This window comes from Drosophila willistoni (assembly GCF_018902025.1).
Source record: "Drosophila willistoni isolate 14030-0811.24 chromosome XR unlocalized genomic scaffold, UCI_dwil_1.1 Seg144, whole genome shotgun sequence".
Lineage (NCBI taxonomy): Eukaryota > Metazoa > Arthropoda > Insecta > Diptera > Drosophilidae > Drosophila > Drosophila willistoni.
Window position 1 is genome coordinate 3,916,035 of NW_025814057.1, and position 15,823 is coordinate 3,931,857.

The 15,823-nt window shown below is 39.8% G+C and overlaps 1 protein-coding gene across 4 annotated transcripts in view; it reads right to left on the reverse strand.

Annotated features, from left to right (window-relative positions):
* Nucleotides 1–15,823, reverse strand: part of LOC6639594 (teneurin-m) — a 149,971-nt gene that overhangs the window by 12,099 nt on the left and 122,049 nt on the right. For 3 of the 4 annotated variants that reach the window (XM_023181561.2, XM_002062233.4, XM_047012193.1), the window contains exon 3: nucleotides 669–1,331. In XM_023181561.2, the coding sequence (XP_023037329.1) occupies nucleotides 669–1,331 (663 nt within the window). Of the gene's footprint in view, nucleotides 1–668; nucleotides 1,332–13,886; nucleotides 13,926–15,823 lie in introns of all 4 variants that reach the window. The other variant, XM_023181560.2, reaches the window with a different exon arrangement.

Consider the following 15,823-nt stretch of genomic DNA (forward strand, 5'->3'; position numbering starts at 1 on the left):
AGGGATTAAAAATAGATAGTCCTAAATCACTCATGAGTTGCCTAAATCATTCGTGAGTATAGTTACGTCCTTCATTGCTAATTGTAAGTGTGTTGGTTGGTTATATAATCTATTGCATACTTTTTTGCGCACAACTTTTTCCCTCCGTATTATTCGCTCCTGTCAATTTTCAAGGCAAAGCCGAAGAAATGTAATTAATGCAATATTCTTTTGCAACTGTTAACGCGAGCGCGAATTCCAAGCAACGCATTCGCATTCACGTTGAACTTTAATTGAAAGAAAAAGATCTAATGAAAATGACATTGAAAGTAATCCCCAAGCACTGGGCGGGTGTGTGTGTGTGTGTGTTTGTATAGGCAGGAGCGTCTGTCAAATGCAAACTTTCAGCGAAAAAAAGAGATAAAAAAAAACACCAGCTTAAAAAACAATCAAGTTTTTTTGTTGTTGTGCCGCCAGAGGGCGCTAAATGCTAAATATGTACTTTTGCATCTCTCTCTGTCGCATTTCCGACGATTCTGTCTCTGTCTCCGTCTCCGTCTGTCTATCTATCTGGTGAATTTTCCGACTTTCTTTCATTCTTTCTTTTTAGCAGCAGTCTCATTCTCTGCACCGAGCACCGAAAGTTGCAAAAACTCATTTAAAAATAATTAAAACTTGTGCATAATTACCTCCATTATTGGCATTCGCCAAGGACGAAGAGAGCGATGACGATGGAGTCAACGAGGATTGCGATGACGATGTGGCTGCCGAAGAGGTAGCCTCCGCCGAGGCCGATGTCGATTGTAGACCCTGCGCTTGCCCGCTGTTCGATGTGGCCGTTGTCACAGTGGCTGTTGCACCAGAACCACTTCCACCACCAGCACCTCCGCCTGCGCCGCCCGATCCACTCGATGTTCCAGTTGCCATTAAACCTTGTCCATTTTTCGCTCGTACCGATGAGTTGTGTAGCTTCGATAGATCCGTATTTGTGCTCTTGGCCGCTGTCACTTCAGAGGCCTCGTTGCCGACTAGAACTGTACATGGCGCCGACTGGGACCAATGGAGGACACCGGTGCCAGTCAACAGGATCAAAAGTAGGCAGAGCACTACCAATGCCGCAATGGCGCCGATACTAACGCAATGGGCCGAACAGCGTGCGGCCAGATCCTTGCGAAAGTTCATCGGCGCTGAGTAATGATGCGTGGGCAAACCGTTCATGGCGCTGCGCGGTGGCAACACCGGACCCATGCAACCTTGTGCGGTGCGCTCGTAACCGCCCTTCAGTGTGTCTTTTGTGGGTGTGGAACAGGCTGAGCCGCTCTTGAAATCGATGGGTGAGCCCTTGTTGATGTCTGCAAAACGGAAAGAAACAAAGATGGAGAGAGAGACATTATCAATTAAATTATTTTCGTATCGAGTATTAAATTCAGACTGACTTTAATTCGCCCCATTCCCCATTCCACTATCAGGTCGCCCCTGCTCATTGTCTGTGCTGCTTATCGCCGCATTGGGCGCAAATTTCATTTGTATAAAAGGATTTGCACAAGGATAACAAACTGACATTCAACATAACCTCAAACAAACGACAAGGGCCAGACAAAACCAAAACCAGGACCCCCAAAGCGAGAGAGGGGAAAAACCCCCCACCAGACAAAAAAAGAAACCAGGGGAAAAAAGCCAAACGAATAAACGAATGACTGAAGTAAGTAAAGCAGGGAAAATGACCAGCGACAATGACGTTGGCAAAATAGCAGAAAACCCAATGGTAAAAAAAAGGAACCGAGAAAAGAGACGACGACAATGCTTACTGCTCCTGCTCCTGCTCCTCCTGCTGCTCCTGCTGAACGGGTGTGTTGAAGTGAAAATAAAAAGGCAAAACGCCGCGCTGACAGGAGCCCCTGATGTGGAAGAGAAGCAAACGGTTTGCTGAAAGAGGTTACTAGCACCGTAGAGAGCAGCCGAAAACCAGGAATAAGAGCAGAGCAAAGCATAAGTTCAAATCATTTGTTGATGCCATGATGATAATTCGATTATGTGACATGAAACAGGCCTTCTCCCTACTCCTGCTCCTCCTCTGATGAGGAAGAAGTGACCAAAAGAAAGAGACATAGATGAAAAATGTAAAGGTTGTGTTGGATGGAATGCAATTCCATCACCCCTTCGCCCTCTCCGCCACCTCATCTAGTTAGCTTTATTTGTCAATTGACTTCTTAGAGTAATCACCTTTAAAGACTAACTATATTTGATTTTAATAGTTGCAAAAAAAAAAACTGGTCAGTAAATGACATTTTTGCCTCAATCCAGATGGTGAACAATTTTGAGGTTAACAAACAAACAAAAAATATACAACAACAACAACCACACAAAAGGTAGAAGGAGATCGCTTGGAGGACGAAAAATTGGGAATGAGAATGAACGCATGTTGCTATCAATGCCAGACTCGGTTACACATTTTGCGGTAGACAGACACAGACACACATTTGTCGCATGTGGCATAAATGCGTGTGTGTTTCTCTCTCTCTCTCTCTCTCTATGTGTGTGTGTGTGTGTGCCATATACATAAGTATATATGAAAATCGTTTCGTTTGCTGTGTGACAAACGTTCGCTTTTACGAAAAATTGTAGTAATTTCTACCCAAAACGACCCCACACACACACACAGAGACTCACACGTTATGTCCTTTCCTTCCCCCTCCATTCTCCTACTGAAATTCGCCGCCATTCGACAGGCAGAGAGAATCTGTATGCCAATGAGTAAATGTGAACCCATAAGAGCAGCATAGTTTGCGGGGGCAAACCCCAAAATGGATATGACCAAAAGCATTTGGATGGAACGAACGAATGAACGAGCGAGCGGAATGAATGTCTGCTGATGCTGCTCTGCTTCAATGATAGCGTGAATAATGTCTGCGTCATTTTTTATATATATATGTACATATATATATATAAGTATGTATATGGGGGATATCTATATGCATGTGCTCAAGTATGTGTTGTATTTTGTAAGATGTGAAAGTATGCGTGTATTAAAGATGCCCACTAAGACTAAGGGTATGTTAGATTTATTTAATGTCAAGATCTTGGCCATATGTGAGTCACTCTTAGTGTGCGTGTGTGTGTGTGTGTGTGTGAGGGAGAGGGAAGGCGAAGGTTGTTAAGAAAATGCATAAATGTCCAGAAAAGGGAAAAAAATGGAGATTCCACAATCCGGTAAAAGGTTAAACTGAAAGTCTGTCTGTCCCAAAGTTAGTTGCCTCGTTAAGGGGGCGTGTTTCTTTTGGGTTTTCAGAATAAAAGAGAGGGGGAGAGAGAGAGAGCAAAGGAATGGGCAATTTTTATGACCAAAACGTGTGTCGACAGTAGGGGTTAGGAGGGTAGTGAGGAACCCTGCCAAAGGATATAGCAAGCTGCTCCTCTTTTTCTCACTCTTTATGTGTGTGTTTGTGTGTGTGTGTGTGTGAATAATTAACGAACGCATAATAGCAGTCAGTCGATGGTGTTGCTGCTCTGCCTGGGCCAATGACTGATATAAATTCACACAAGTTAATGGGCATTGCTTGGAGAGAGTGAGAAAGAAGGAGAGAGAGAGAGGGAGAGAGGGAGAGAGATAGATGCCTTTAAAAAACTGAAAGTAGACGATACATATAACATCGGTGGAAGCATTCCCGATGACTTGATGGGATGAAAGTGCTATAGGATCATTAAACGTAATGGCAAACACGACAAAGTATGCCACGATAAATGGATAGAAATTAATGGATGGTAGCCATGGAAAAAAAAAACAGTTTTGGTATTGAAAAGGAGAAGTGAAATTTCCATCAATGCAATAGATCACAAATATGTGTGTATGCCTCTTCCTTTATCTTAATGGCCAACTACAACGAGGCGCGCGCGGGCTTAGCCATTTCAATTTGAATTGCCAAATTTTCACCATAGATAATCAAAATTGCTACAGATAATATGCCCATAAAAATACACTTGAAAGAAATCGATTAATGTCGAATTCAAATCTTTCATTCACTGAGCGAGAATATATATCTAAAAACAAATCGTATAAATCCTTTTTGTTGCTTCACTTCCAAGACTTAAGCTTAACCAACGACCGACTGACTCTAGCCAAGTGTAAAGGCATTAGTTTTTCTATGGATCTGCTTTTTCAATGCCAGGACCTTCATACACCCACACACACACACACATTGCATGCTTCGCTGCGTCTGAGTGCAGATTGGGCTCGAGATCGGGTGTTTGTAAGGGAGTTCGGTGGGTCGGTCTGTGTCTATGTCTATGTCTGGGATTCAATTGAGTTTGATAAATTTGTTGCCTAATTGCAATTAAATAGCATTTCAATGAACTTTTCTTACTTGGCCTTGCCCTTAGTCGACTATAAACATAAATTAGTGGCCATAAAAGTGGAAATAAGTAAAAACAAGGGAAGGAAAGGCGGCTAGGCAAGGCAAAAATTGGGTTTTTGGAAGGGGGGAGATGGGTGGATATAAAATTTTTCGGCTTTATTAATTTTATGTAATTTTATATGCCTTGATATTTTATGTTAACCCTCACTCCTCAACCAACCCCCATCCACTCTCTATACATATATATATATATATATAATATATATACATATGTAAATACATAAATGTTTATAGGATGTGCATGCAAAAATGTTGTAACATTTTTAGCCTGACGGCCCGTAAGTAAGTAAAACGCTTAAATTAAAATAACAAAAACAATAAAAATAGTGTGGCCAAGGCAGCTGGCATTAATGTCAGTGTGTATGTGTGTGTGTGTGTGTGTGTATGTGGTGTGTGTGTATGTCAACCCCTCTGGGGCCACAAATATGGTGATGGCAACAAGCTGACGCAACAATCTTTACTGCTGGCCAACAACCTTCTTTTCTCATCCCTCCCCGCCCTTAATGCGTGATTTATGCTGCGTGCAATTTAACATTTTTAATAATATTAAAATTACAAATTTATATATACACACACACACTACGAGAAAAAGAGAGAGAGAGAGGTTAGCATATGTCTGTGTGTGTGTGTGTGTGTGTGTGTGTGTGCGTATGTTGAAAGGTGTTTTAGTCCAATAAACACTAAGCAGAGAGGCGGTAAGCACTGAGCAAAAAGGCACCAGGGCAAGTGGCCTGGCTTGATTTCATTTTAATTGGCTTTCCAGACGACTGCCTTTTCTTTCACCTCTCTCCTCACACCAACACCTCCTCCTGCTGCTGCTTCTCCCTCCTGTTTTGTCCCTCCTATTCTCATTCTATCGTTCAAATTAAGATGTGCTCTCGAAAGCAGGCTATGAAAATGCTTCAAGAAATACATATACATATAATTAAAAATTTTATCAAGTTTACCAAAGCCGCTAAAAGTTCAAGAGATTCTAACAGGTATACTCAGAGTGCCTCTCTCCCTTTCTCTCTTTCTCTATCTCAAGGTGTGTGTGTGTGTGTAAGTCTGTGGTCTAGAGGGAAATCTTTCGAGTTTATCCAAGTGGAATTTATATATTGTTGGCAAATGAATATATATATATATGTATATTTATTATTCAAATTCATGTTCAAATCAATTTGTAACGTTAAATTGCCAAAATTGTGACTGCTACGAAATCTTGAGATAACAATTTGGCAGCCAACGTGGGGCATCTGTTATATTTTGCGATCTTTGTATGTTCTAAAGAGATTAAGTGTCAACTGATTGATAGGCCTTAAAATCTTCAACCCTTGGTTTACTTTGTATTGTCATTTGATTTTACTAATTGCTAACAAATCGAAAGTCAATTTCAGCAAGTCCAAGTTGGTGCATATTGATGCGTTTGAATGTATTTCTGGCAATTGTCTGAGTGCAGGTGTTAATTGGTCGACAGATCTTAAGCCAAGCAATGAAACAAAATCAATTAGATGTCTCAATTTCAAGAATTAAACGAATCGTAAGCAAGAACACAATTTCCTCTTGGGCAACTTAAACTTTTGTAGGCCTTCTGGCCAAATGAATATGAGTCCTTGGCCTTTGCCACAGCACTGAAGGACCGCCTAGAGACGTAGCCAGTCTTGGACTTCATCCTCCACCTCCTCTACCTATCATCAATTGTGTGTTAAGTACTTTTTGAGTAATTGCTTTTTAAGCAAAAGTTCCCTAGTGTGAGCCTGACTAAAACCAATTTGCATAGCCGTTAATGAACATTTAATTTTTTGAACACTAAAAAAAAAAACGGGAGCCATAAAACAGAGTGAGAGGAAAAAAGAGTGGAAAAAAGGAACCGAAAAGAGGCACTGGGTATTCCATTCCGTAACATCCTAACCAAAGCCAGGCGACGAAGCGTGCGACAATCAAATAAAAGTACATGAAAAACACATAAAGGAACATAAAGGGGTATTCAAGTTGGTTCTTTTTTTTCTTGCGTTTTATTTTATTTAATGGTAAAGCGCGACGATTGCTTGAAACAAACAGGTGAGAGGTGTGTGTGTGTGTGTGTGTGTGTAGATGGAGGGAGTTTGTTTGTAATGGGGGGATGGGGAGGGAGAAGGAAGCTCCCGCCATGTTGGTAATGGAGTTTGCAAACAAACATGGCCGCCGGGGAAAAATCACATAATTTACACGTTTGCATTTAAGTATTAAGTGGGCAGGGGCGTCGGTGGATTGGGTGGAAAAGTGTTTCGTTTACTTTTCCAACGTTTGTTTGCAAAGCTCAGCAATTGTTTGTATGTGTATGTGTGTGTGTGTGAAGGTATTTTTTAGGCATATACATACGAGAGAAAAACTCGCTTCTTGAATTTTATGTGCAGAGGAAGCAATTTTTGGGTCGACTTTATTGCCCCCGTAGTCGTTGTTGTCATTGGTGGGTGGTGTGTGGATGAATGTTGGCTTGGCTAGGCTCAGTTTTGGGTGTTGATGTTGATTTTAAAGCGTTTAATGGCCTTGCCTCACACCTTCATGCTTTCTCGGTCTCGGTTGCTCGCCCTGTCTTTCATCCGCAAGAACAGAACCAAATTGAAAAGAAAACTCAACAGAAGATGCAGCAACGAAGACCAAGAAGATATAAGTTTATATGTTTGTACAAAGTGTTGGGATTTGTGGAGATTTGTTTGAGGGAATTTGATGGGGTTGTTTTTTCGAGTCTCTCACTCTCATTCTTTGAAATATGAAAGGAAGTAGAGCCTAGCTGTCATAAAAAGAAAAAAAAACTGAAGGGTAGGCCATGTGGAATGGTAAGGAAAAGGCTTATGATGGATTGACAATGTGAAGGCATGCCAAAAACGCGGTGGAATGGAAAATGGCTCCCCACCACCCCACCGACACCGAGACACACACATGATGAGTAATGAGAAAGGGATAGTAGTGTACCCAGATGGTGTAAAGTGTCTAGACTTTATTACAAATCTTTAAAAATATTCTTAAATATGTGACATACAGTTGAAAATGAGAAACCAGACATATGGCGCCCAACGTGGAGCCTCCTCTCTCTCTGTCTCTCTCTCTCTAAATTGTTCATGGCATTAGCCCCGCTGTCCATGTGGAGTTGAATACAAGATTTCTTTTAGCTTTTCACATATTAGTACGCTTAGGTCTTCTCTTCCAATCTAAACGCTTAACCGTAATTACAGCAAATTGCCCTGGACTGTGGGACCTTAATTCTCCTCCCCTTTATTGTCTCCCCTTTCTCTCTGTGTGTGTGTTTGTGTATTTGGAGGCTTATAATCAAAAATTCCATTTAAAAACTTTAAACTCATTACTAAATGTTTAATGTGAGCTCATTTTGTGCTACAATAAATCAACAACAACAGCGGCAACAGCAAAAAGAAAAAAAAGAACGAAAGAAATTCAGCAATTTGTTAGGCGCGGAAAAGACAACACAGGAACACAGGAACAACAATCAAGGGAGAACTTTGGGATCGGGGTCGTCGTTTCTTCTCTTCATTTTTTTGCTGTTGCCGTTGCTGTTGCTTTGGTTTTTGGGCGTTCTAACGATGCGGCAACCTGTCGACGTTGTGTTCACAACGACGACGACGACCCCAAAAAGGGTCGTAGCAATCCTTGTTGCCATATTGTTTCAAGCAGGCGGTGCACAACAGGCGGCCTTTCTGCGTAGCTCTGAAGCACTAATCAAGTGTGTGTGTGTGTGTGTGTGTACACCTTTTGCGAAAAAAAAGAAGCAAACAACTGCCTTCAAGTATGGCTCTTTCTGTGTCATTCTAAAGCAGCAAAGCATGAAGAGAGACAGAGAGCGAGAGCTAGAGAGTGAGGGCAAAAAACTTTCGGCACGATTTGCATGTAAATTAATTGCCTTTGCCGTGCGCCGTGTAGCCGTTCGTTCGCCTGTAGCTATGCAATGAGATTTTTTCTTAAGCAACCCTCAAGGCAGACAACGACTACGCCGCCAACGACGACGACGCCGCCCACGAGATAAGTCGTATAAATTATAGCAATTTAATAAGTTTTAAATATACGCATCCGGTTGTCGGACTTGTTGTCTCTCTCTATCTCACTCTCTTTCTATCTCTTTTACAGTGTCTTTGGCCCCGAAAAAGTTTTTGAAGAAAATCTTTGTTGTAGCACCACCAGCAGCAGCAGCAGCACAGAAAAGTTTTCTCAACTCAGACTTTGTGTCCGTCTTGAAGCTATAACTCAAGACAAAAATTGTTGCCGATTAAAATTGTCGGTTGGGCATTAATTTTATGTCACGATGCGCTTGCTTCTTCTAGCCCGACGTGCCGTGTGATAAGGTGGCGACTTCCACCAAAAGTTGAGAGCTGAGAGCGAGAGCGAGAACGGGAGATGGCGTTGTCTGGTCGGACGGTGGGTTGAAATTGGGCGCCCAACGTGGGAGCCTTTTCACTGTTACAGGAGTTACCGAGCATTCTCTCTAAATGAGTTTATGCAAGTGTGAAAATAAGTCTTTTAATGGCCCTGTCCAGGCTGTCCCGGTGTGTTGGTGGGGAAAGAGAGAGAGCAAACGAAATGCCAGTTAATGAGTTGAAAGTGGAAAGGCACGTGGATTATAGTCCTTTGTTCCTGTTCCTGCTGCTGCTGCTGCTGCTGTTTCCCCCTGTTGCTGCTTCTGTTGTTGGCTGGTTCGTTGGTCGGTTGGTCGGTTGGTTGGGTGGCGGTGAAAACAAAACTTAATTTGTTGTTGCAGGTGAGACGAATAAATTATTTGATAACAGTTTCAGTTCCCAAAATATATGCCCCCATCCCGTCCCTTCTTCACACACTTTCCGTTCTACCCCCCCTGCATTGCCCCAATGCCTTTGTCAGTCTCTTGCCCGCAGGATAAATAAGATTTCACAAGCTTGCCCTTTGTTTGCCAATGTTCTAAAAAAGGAAAGGAGTTAGCCCAGCACCGGAAGGAACTTTAAATGGAGGGGCGCAGTTCAGCTTCAGCTTCAGCTCTTTTGCTCTTCATTTGACCGCTTAATATGCCTGGCTTAATAGTCTGTCCATTTTCGGTTGTTTTTCGATCAAAAATATTGTTAGACAAATTCAATTTAATTAAAATCATAAAATTCCACATTTGTAATTTAGTTTCGCTCACTCTCTTTCTCTGCAATCTACTTTTGATTGTAGTTGTTGTATTCTGTGTATTTTGTGCATGTAATTACAAAGCAAAACTTTGGCAAATAATTTTTACAAAACGCAAAAACTTTTTCAATAACAAAAATTTCAAACAAAACGAACTGAAAACGAATCAGCAAGCGACAGAGAGAGCGAGAGAGTGAGCGAGATAGAAATGAAGTAATACAGAGAAGAGAAATGGCAAAAGGACAAGGGACAGACAGAGGCACATACAGAGCAATGCCAAAAGGCAACTGTAAAAAAGTTTGCAATAAAAACGCCAATGGCCAAAAACGACAAGGACATACACACACACACACACACACACACACACACACACACACACACACACAAAGGCGGCTACGTGAGCTGCCTTAGCAATGCAAATGTTTAATAAACTTTTTTAAATAAAAATTTATCTACGTTGACGTGCAATTTTTAGACCAATTAAACTGCTGCTCACTGGACAATGCAAGTGGGAAAGGGTCAGGGAATCAGGTGGGACAGAGTGGGCGTGGATGGTGGTGAGGGAGCCGAGTCAAATGGAGGTAAAGCACAAAGTATTGCCATTTTGCTACGTGTCCTCATGGGTCTCTTTTTGTCTATCGTCCTGTTAATGGCTGTGTGTGTGTGTGTGTATTCGCTCGCGGACATTTGTGTGTTGTATTTGGTTAGGGATTCCCCTCTGCTTTCCTTCTTTCCCCCCACCAATTCCCTCTGTTTGACCTCTCTCTCTCTCTCTCTCTCGTGTAAAACTTCACACCGTTGAACGTGTAAATTTTTGTTTAATTACACGCATGGATTTTCCTTAACTTTACGTATTTCCGGTTTCAAATTTAATTAGCTTGATATGCATTTTTTTTGTTGTTTGTTTCTTCTCGTTGTTTGTTAAATATATATATGTATATATACACTTTTTTTATGCTGTGGGCAACTAATAACAATAATTGCGATAAAGCCAGCATTAAATTTATGGCAATAAATAAGCAGACACACACATACACACACATATGTATATGTGTATATATTTTAATTATGCATTTAAATAAAATGTTTGCCAGCTTGTTTGTTGTTGTTGTTGGCTAAAGGAAGCAGCAGCAAGAGGACGATTCAGAGGCCGGAAGGCAGCCGCAGCAGCAGCGGCAGGTGTAGGAGAAACAACAACAAAAAATGAGAATAAAAAAAAAGAGGTAAAAATGCCTTTTGTTTTCAATTTAATGAACTGTAAAGCTTGGCCATATTTATTGCATACATTTATTTTTGTTTTGTTGTTGTTGTTGTTGCTGGCTTTTTATGATGTTTGATACCCTGTGAAAATGAAAGCATTTCTTTTTGCAATAAATAGCTCTATTTACAGTTAGTGGACTGGACTCGAACTAATTTCACACTATTGGCCACTAGGTGGCGCTAGTCGAGAACATTATATTGTCTAGAGCGTATTGCCAGGTCGGACTTATTATTCAGTTCATTTTTGTTTAATCATTTTTATTGCATTTAATTTAAATTACTGCACATGTTGGTTTTATTTATTTTTTTTGTTTTTATTGTTTATGATTATATTGATAATATTTAATTGAAATTAATTATTTTTAACGCATTTTTTTGTTTTATGTTTTCATTAGTTAGTTGTTTGGTTTGGTCTGCCTGCCAATTGCCATTTTAGAATACAAGAAATTGAAGCAACAAAATTCTCACTGGCCTTGTTAAGGGCGATTAATTAAAAACAGTTTTTAATTTGTTTTTGTTTTTGTATTTTCTTGTCACTTTGTTGGGTTTTTGTTGGGGTTTTTTTTTTTTTGGTTGAAGCAAATTGAATTAATTGGCTTCTGACCGAATCAACCGACCAACAAAGGAATTTCGCATTTCATTTGGCCATGTCAAGTTGTGTGTTTCAGACATCACCTCAGCTGTCAATTGTGTGTGTGTGTGTCTGTGAGTTTTTCCTTCTCCAATATATATATATGCATGCACACATACATATGTATGTACATATACATTTCGTTGTATTCAATCATTAAACGGCAGCTGAGAACGAGCCAACACACACGGACATCAATTATTGTCTCATAAAAAGTAATTTATATTAAAATCAAACCGCTTATAATTTCATTATGTTGATATAAAATATGGCAAAAAGGGGGAGGGGGGAGGGGTCGGGGGCATATGTACGTAGGAGCAGGAGCAATTGATGGGTCTGGTCACTAGTGCCGAAATGTGCGCTGGGCCATTAAAGTTTGTGTAATAAAGTTTTTTTGTGTTAATTAACGCATACAGCCGCAAAAACGCATCAACTGAGAATGAAGGAGGGGGAGGGGGGTAGAAGAAGGAGGAAAAGCGTCGTTTGCAGAAAAAGCGTGAAATTTGGCATGGGTATGAAACGGCCGGGGGAGGAGGGCGGGTATGAACTGTGCAATATTTAAATTCAATTGCATACTTTTGAGCGCACTCGTTTGTTTGCCCTGGCCACATGGCGCATACTTAATGAACCATGCGTTCGCTTGTTTCACTTGCATATTTTATTTGCTCTCTTTTTTTTTTTAACCCCACCTATTATTGTTGTTCTTGTTGTTGTTGTTGGTGCTGTCAGGTATAAAATACCTGCATAAAAATAACAACGCGTTGCTCATTTTTATTGTTGTTGTCGCTGCTGCTGCTGTTGCTGCTTTTTTGCATGTTGTTGACTAATAAAAAAATCCAAGATGGAAAAAAATTGGTTTGCCATTATATTTAATAAAGTTAACAGAGTGAAGAGAATACACACACACATGAAAAAAATCAAGCAATATGCATTTTATGGGAAATCTGTGCAAGTGCAAGTAAAACTATGGTAAGAGTGGACCCTCCCCCTCCCTCATCCGTTGGGAGTGTGTGAAATTGGTAATTGTCTGGCCTAGTGTGGGCAGAGTGAGATGAGGTCAATTTATGGTTGAGAGAAACAAGAACTAAAAACAAACGGTAAAAAAAGGACGAAATGCCCTTGCAATACAAATTATTTTCCATTCATATTTCATAAGTTGTTCAGAAAAATAGGCAAATGGTTGTATTCATTTGTTTGGTGTTGTTTCCACTTCGCTTTGGCCCATCAAGTCAAATGAGGTGTGATTGCACAACTAACGGTTATTAACTTTTAACGTATAAATAATTGAACTGGCAAATGTCCTTGCGACTGACCCAAGTATTTAAATTTTTAATCGGTATTTGCACACAAATATCATTCTTCTTTAGTTGAAGTAACTTAAATTCTATTGTTATCTATAATGCATCTCTGTTTTTTTTGTCCGTCCTTATTTTTGTAATGGAAAAAACAAATTGTGTTTTGTTTACTTTTTCTTTTTTTTTTTGCAACTCTATTGAATTTGAATTTTTTTAGCTTAAACCACACACACACACACACACACACACATAAAATTGTTGTAAATTAAATAGATTAAAAGTGATTAAAATTGTCATTAACATTTTGTTGGGTCATTTCCAGGCATAGTTTGTTTTTACCTCTTTTTTGTTGTTGTTTTTTTTAGGGGGGGATTTTGCAATTGTCAATTAATATTACTTTAATGTTATTGGCCATAATTGTCATGTTTTGTTATTGGTTTCATATGAAATGCCCTTACCAAAAAGTGGAGAATATCTATATTATGGTTAAGTTCTCTTGGATTCGACATTCGATAATTGTATAAGGGTGTAGAGAGTTCGGTTTGACTATGCAATTGAAATCTATCGACCAACCAAACTCTTTTGGGGCCTAAAACGTGTCATTATTATTATGAATATTTATACATTTTGTTGCCATTTTCATGGCATTTAATTGTTTTAATGGCCATTAAAAATGCAAAAAATGGATTTGACATTAATATAAGTAATATTTTCCTATTCTTTGCCCTTATTTGTTTTAATTTTATTTTATTTTAGCATTTTTTTGTTCCTGTTGTTTTTGTTGTTATTGTTGGTTTATCTAATTGTTATGCAAATTAAATTATATGAAAAATTTTTGTGATTTTGTTTAAACTTTCAAAATCTAATTGCTTTTGTCAGGGTCGACAGAGAGAGAGAGAGAGAGTAAGAGAGAGAAATAAATTAATGTTAAATTATTAACTAATAGAGAGACTGTGCGAAAATGATGACAATTTATTTTTCATAGGAACAAATGAAGGGGGTTTTGAGAGTGCGGGGGGAGAGAGAATAATGGGTGGGTGACCCCAATAAAATCAAACCAAACCAAAATTTATGGCACATTAACTGGGCATTAATATTTATGATCATCATTTGGCAAGCATAACGAACGGACGGACAGACAGGCAGACGGACGGGTTATGAAACTCAAAACCAATTTTGATCCGGGGCATTAGGACTTACGATACGATTTATCCGTTATTAAAGACACTTGATACGTACCTGGAATGAGAAGAAGACGAAAAGGCAAATGTTTAGTAAAAGCAAGAAAAATGCATTTGGTAACAAAAAATTAAATGAAATGGAAACGTACAAGTAAATTGTATAATAAACCATCCACCCATCCACAAAGATAGATGAGGCGTAAGGAGTGGGATGGGAAGGGGAGGGTCATGCTTGCATTTCATGACCTCTTCTGGCTGCACTTTAAAATCCATTAAAAGTGCCGCCCTGCCATGTTTTTGGGCTGTTAATTTTATCAAAGCTACTGAAGTTGCTGCAGACAGACCAAAAAATATGTGAACAATTTTCCGGGAATGGGTTTGGGAATGCGCAATATGGAGGGAGGGGAGATTGGTACGGTCTGGTCTGGGTTGGGCTGGGCTGGCCTGGTCTGGTTGGAGGTATGAATGTGACCATGACTCGCATCTGTGTGGATGCCATTGCCAAGAGCGCAAAACGGGAACCGGGCTACAATTTATTATATTAAGTATTAATGTTGGCCCTGTGCTATGACATGGTTGCACTGTCCGATATATCGTCTGTGTGTGTGTGTGTGTGTGTGTATATATATGCATAATCCGAAAGCCAAAAGTAATTATATTAAGTAATTGATGAATTTGCCTTTTTCCCGCGTTTCGAACGCCCAAAGGCTCAAAGGACCATCACCAGACGCAGACAGAGCGAGAGATACATGTTTGAGTCACTGAAAGGGATGGGGAAGGGGAAGGGGAAGGCAGAGACTCAACTGGGAGGTGGGGCAGGACCGGAGAGTGAATGGCAGACAAATGGCCACAGACAGCGGGATATAGATAGAATAGTTCAGTTCAGTTCATCTCACAATGAACGGGGGAAATAAAATTTAATAAAGCTGGCAAATAAAAATTTATCGCATGTGATTTTAGGCTCATTGTGCGACGCCGTTTACCGCCATGGCCGACATGGCTGACAATGACCAACCGAAATTCCTTTTCTTCTCTTTTTTGATAGACGTCAATTTCCGGACGAAAGGACTAAGCTTTAAGAGTGCCTTCTGCCTTCACTCCGCTCCGCATTGTTCCGCCCTTTTTGTGAGATTTATATAAGCAGATTTTAAATTTGATGGAAATAAATGACACTCATACAATATATACTTATATATATATTTGTATATAGAGTGGATTTCAATTGGAGCTACACTTTGTTTAGTTTGTTCAATTCCTTATGGAGAGCTCTATTAATATCCTTTACAGTAACAAATTGCATATCGACAACATCCTTTGTAGGTTTGAAGTTCTGAAGTTCATTGTGGCAAAAAGTACTCGAAAAAACTCATTAAGAGTATTCAATTTCTTTGGTTTTTGATAATGTTGAAATGTTTATGGTCAGTTATCGGTATAATAAATGTAGGTATATATAATATCTCCATATCTCTCTCTTTTTCTCTCTCTCTGTATCTCTCTTTCTAAGACGTTATAACAGTTAAGTGATTTTGTTTGGTAGCAGCAATTGGAAACTTTTGAATTTATTGTGGCAAAACTTTAAGCGAAAACCGATAGCCAAAGTTTATTACTCAATTACAAAACCATCAAAATGAGAATGAGAAACGAAAACGAAACGAAATGAAACAAAATGAAACGAAAAAGCAGCAGCAGCAGCAGCAGAAGAAGAAGACGCCCAATGTTTGGGTAGTAAAGAGAAATCCGAAAGATAAATGAAATTGATAAGCGCGTAATTTATGTTTGGATTTCGTTTTATTCTGTCATTAACGCCAAGTTTGCTTCGTTTGGCTGCTTGATAGAGGGCAAGAGTGTAGATGGGTGGGTGGTGGTGGTTGGTCGAGTGGGTTTTGGTCGATTGGTTGTTTCTACTGCGTATACTTGGTCCTCTTCCCCCCGACCCACTTGTGCTTTGTATTTGAG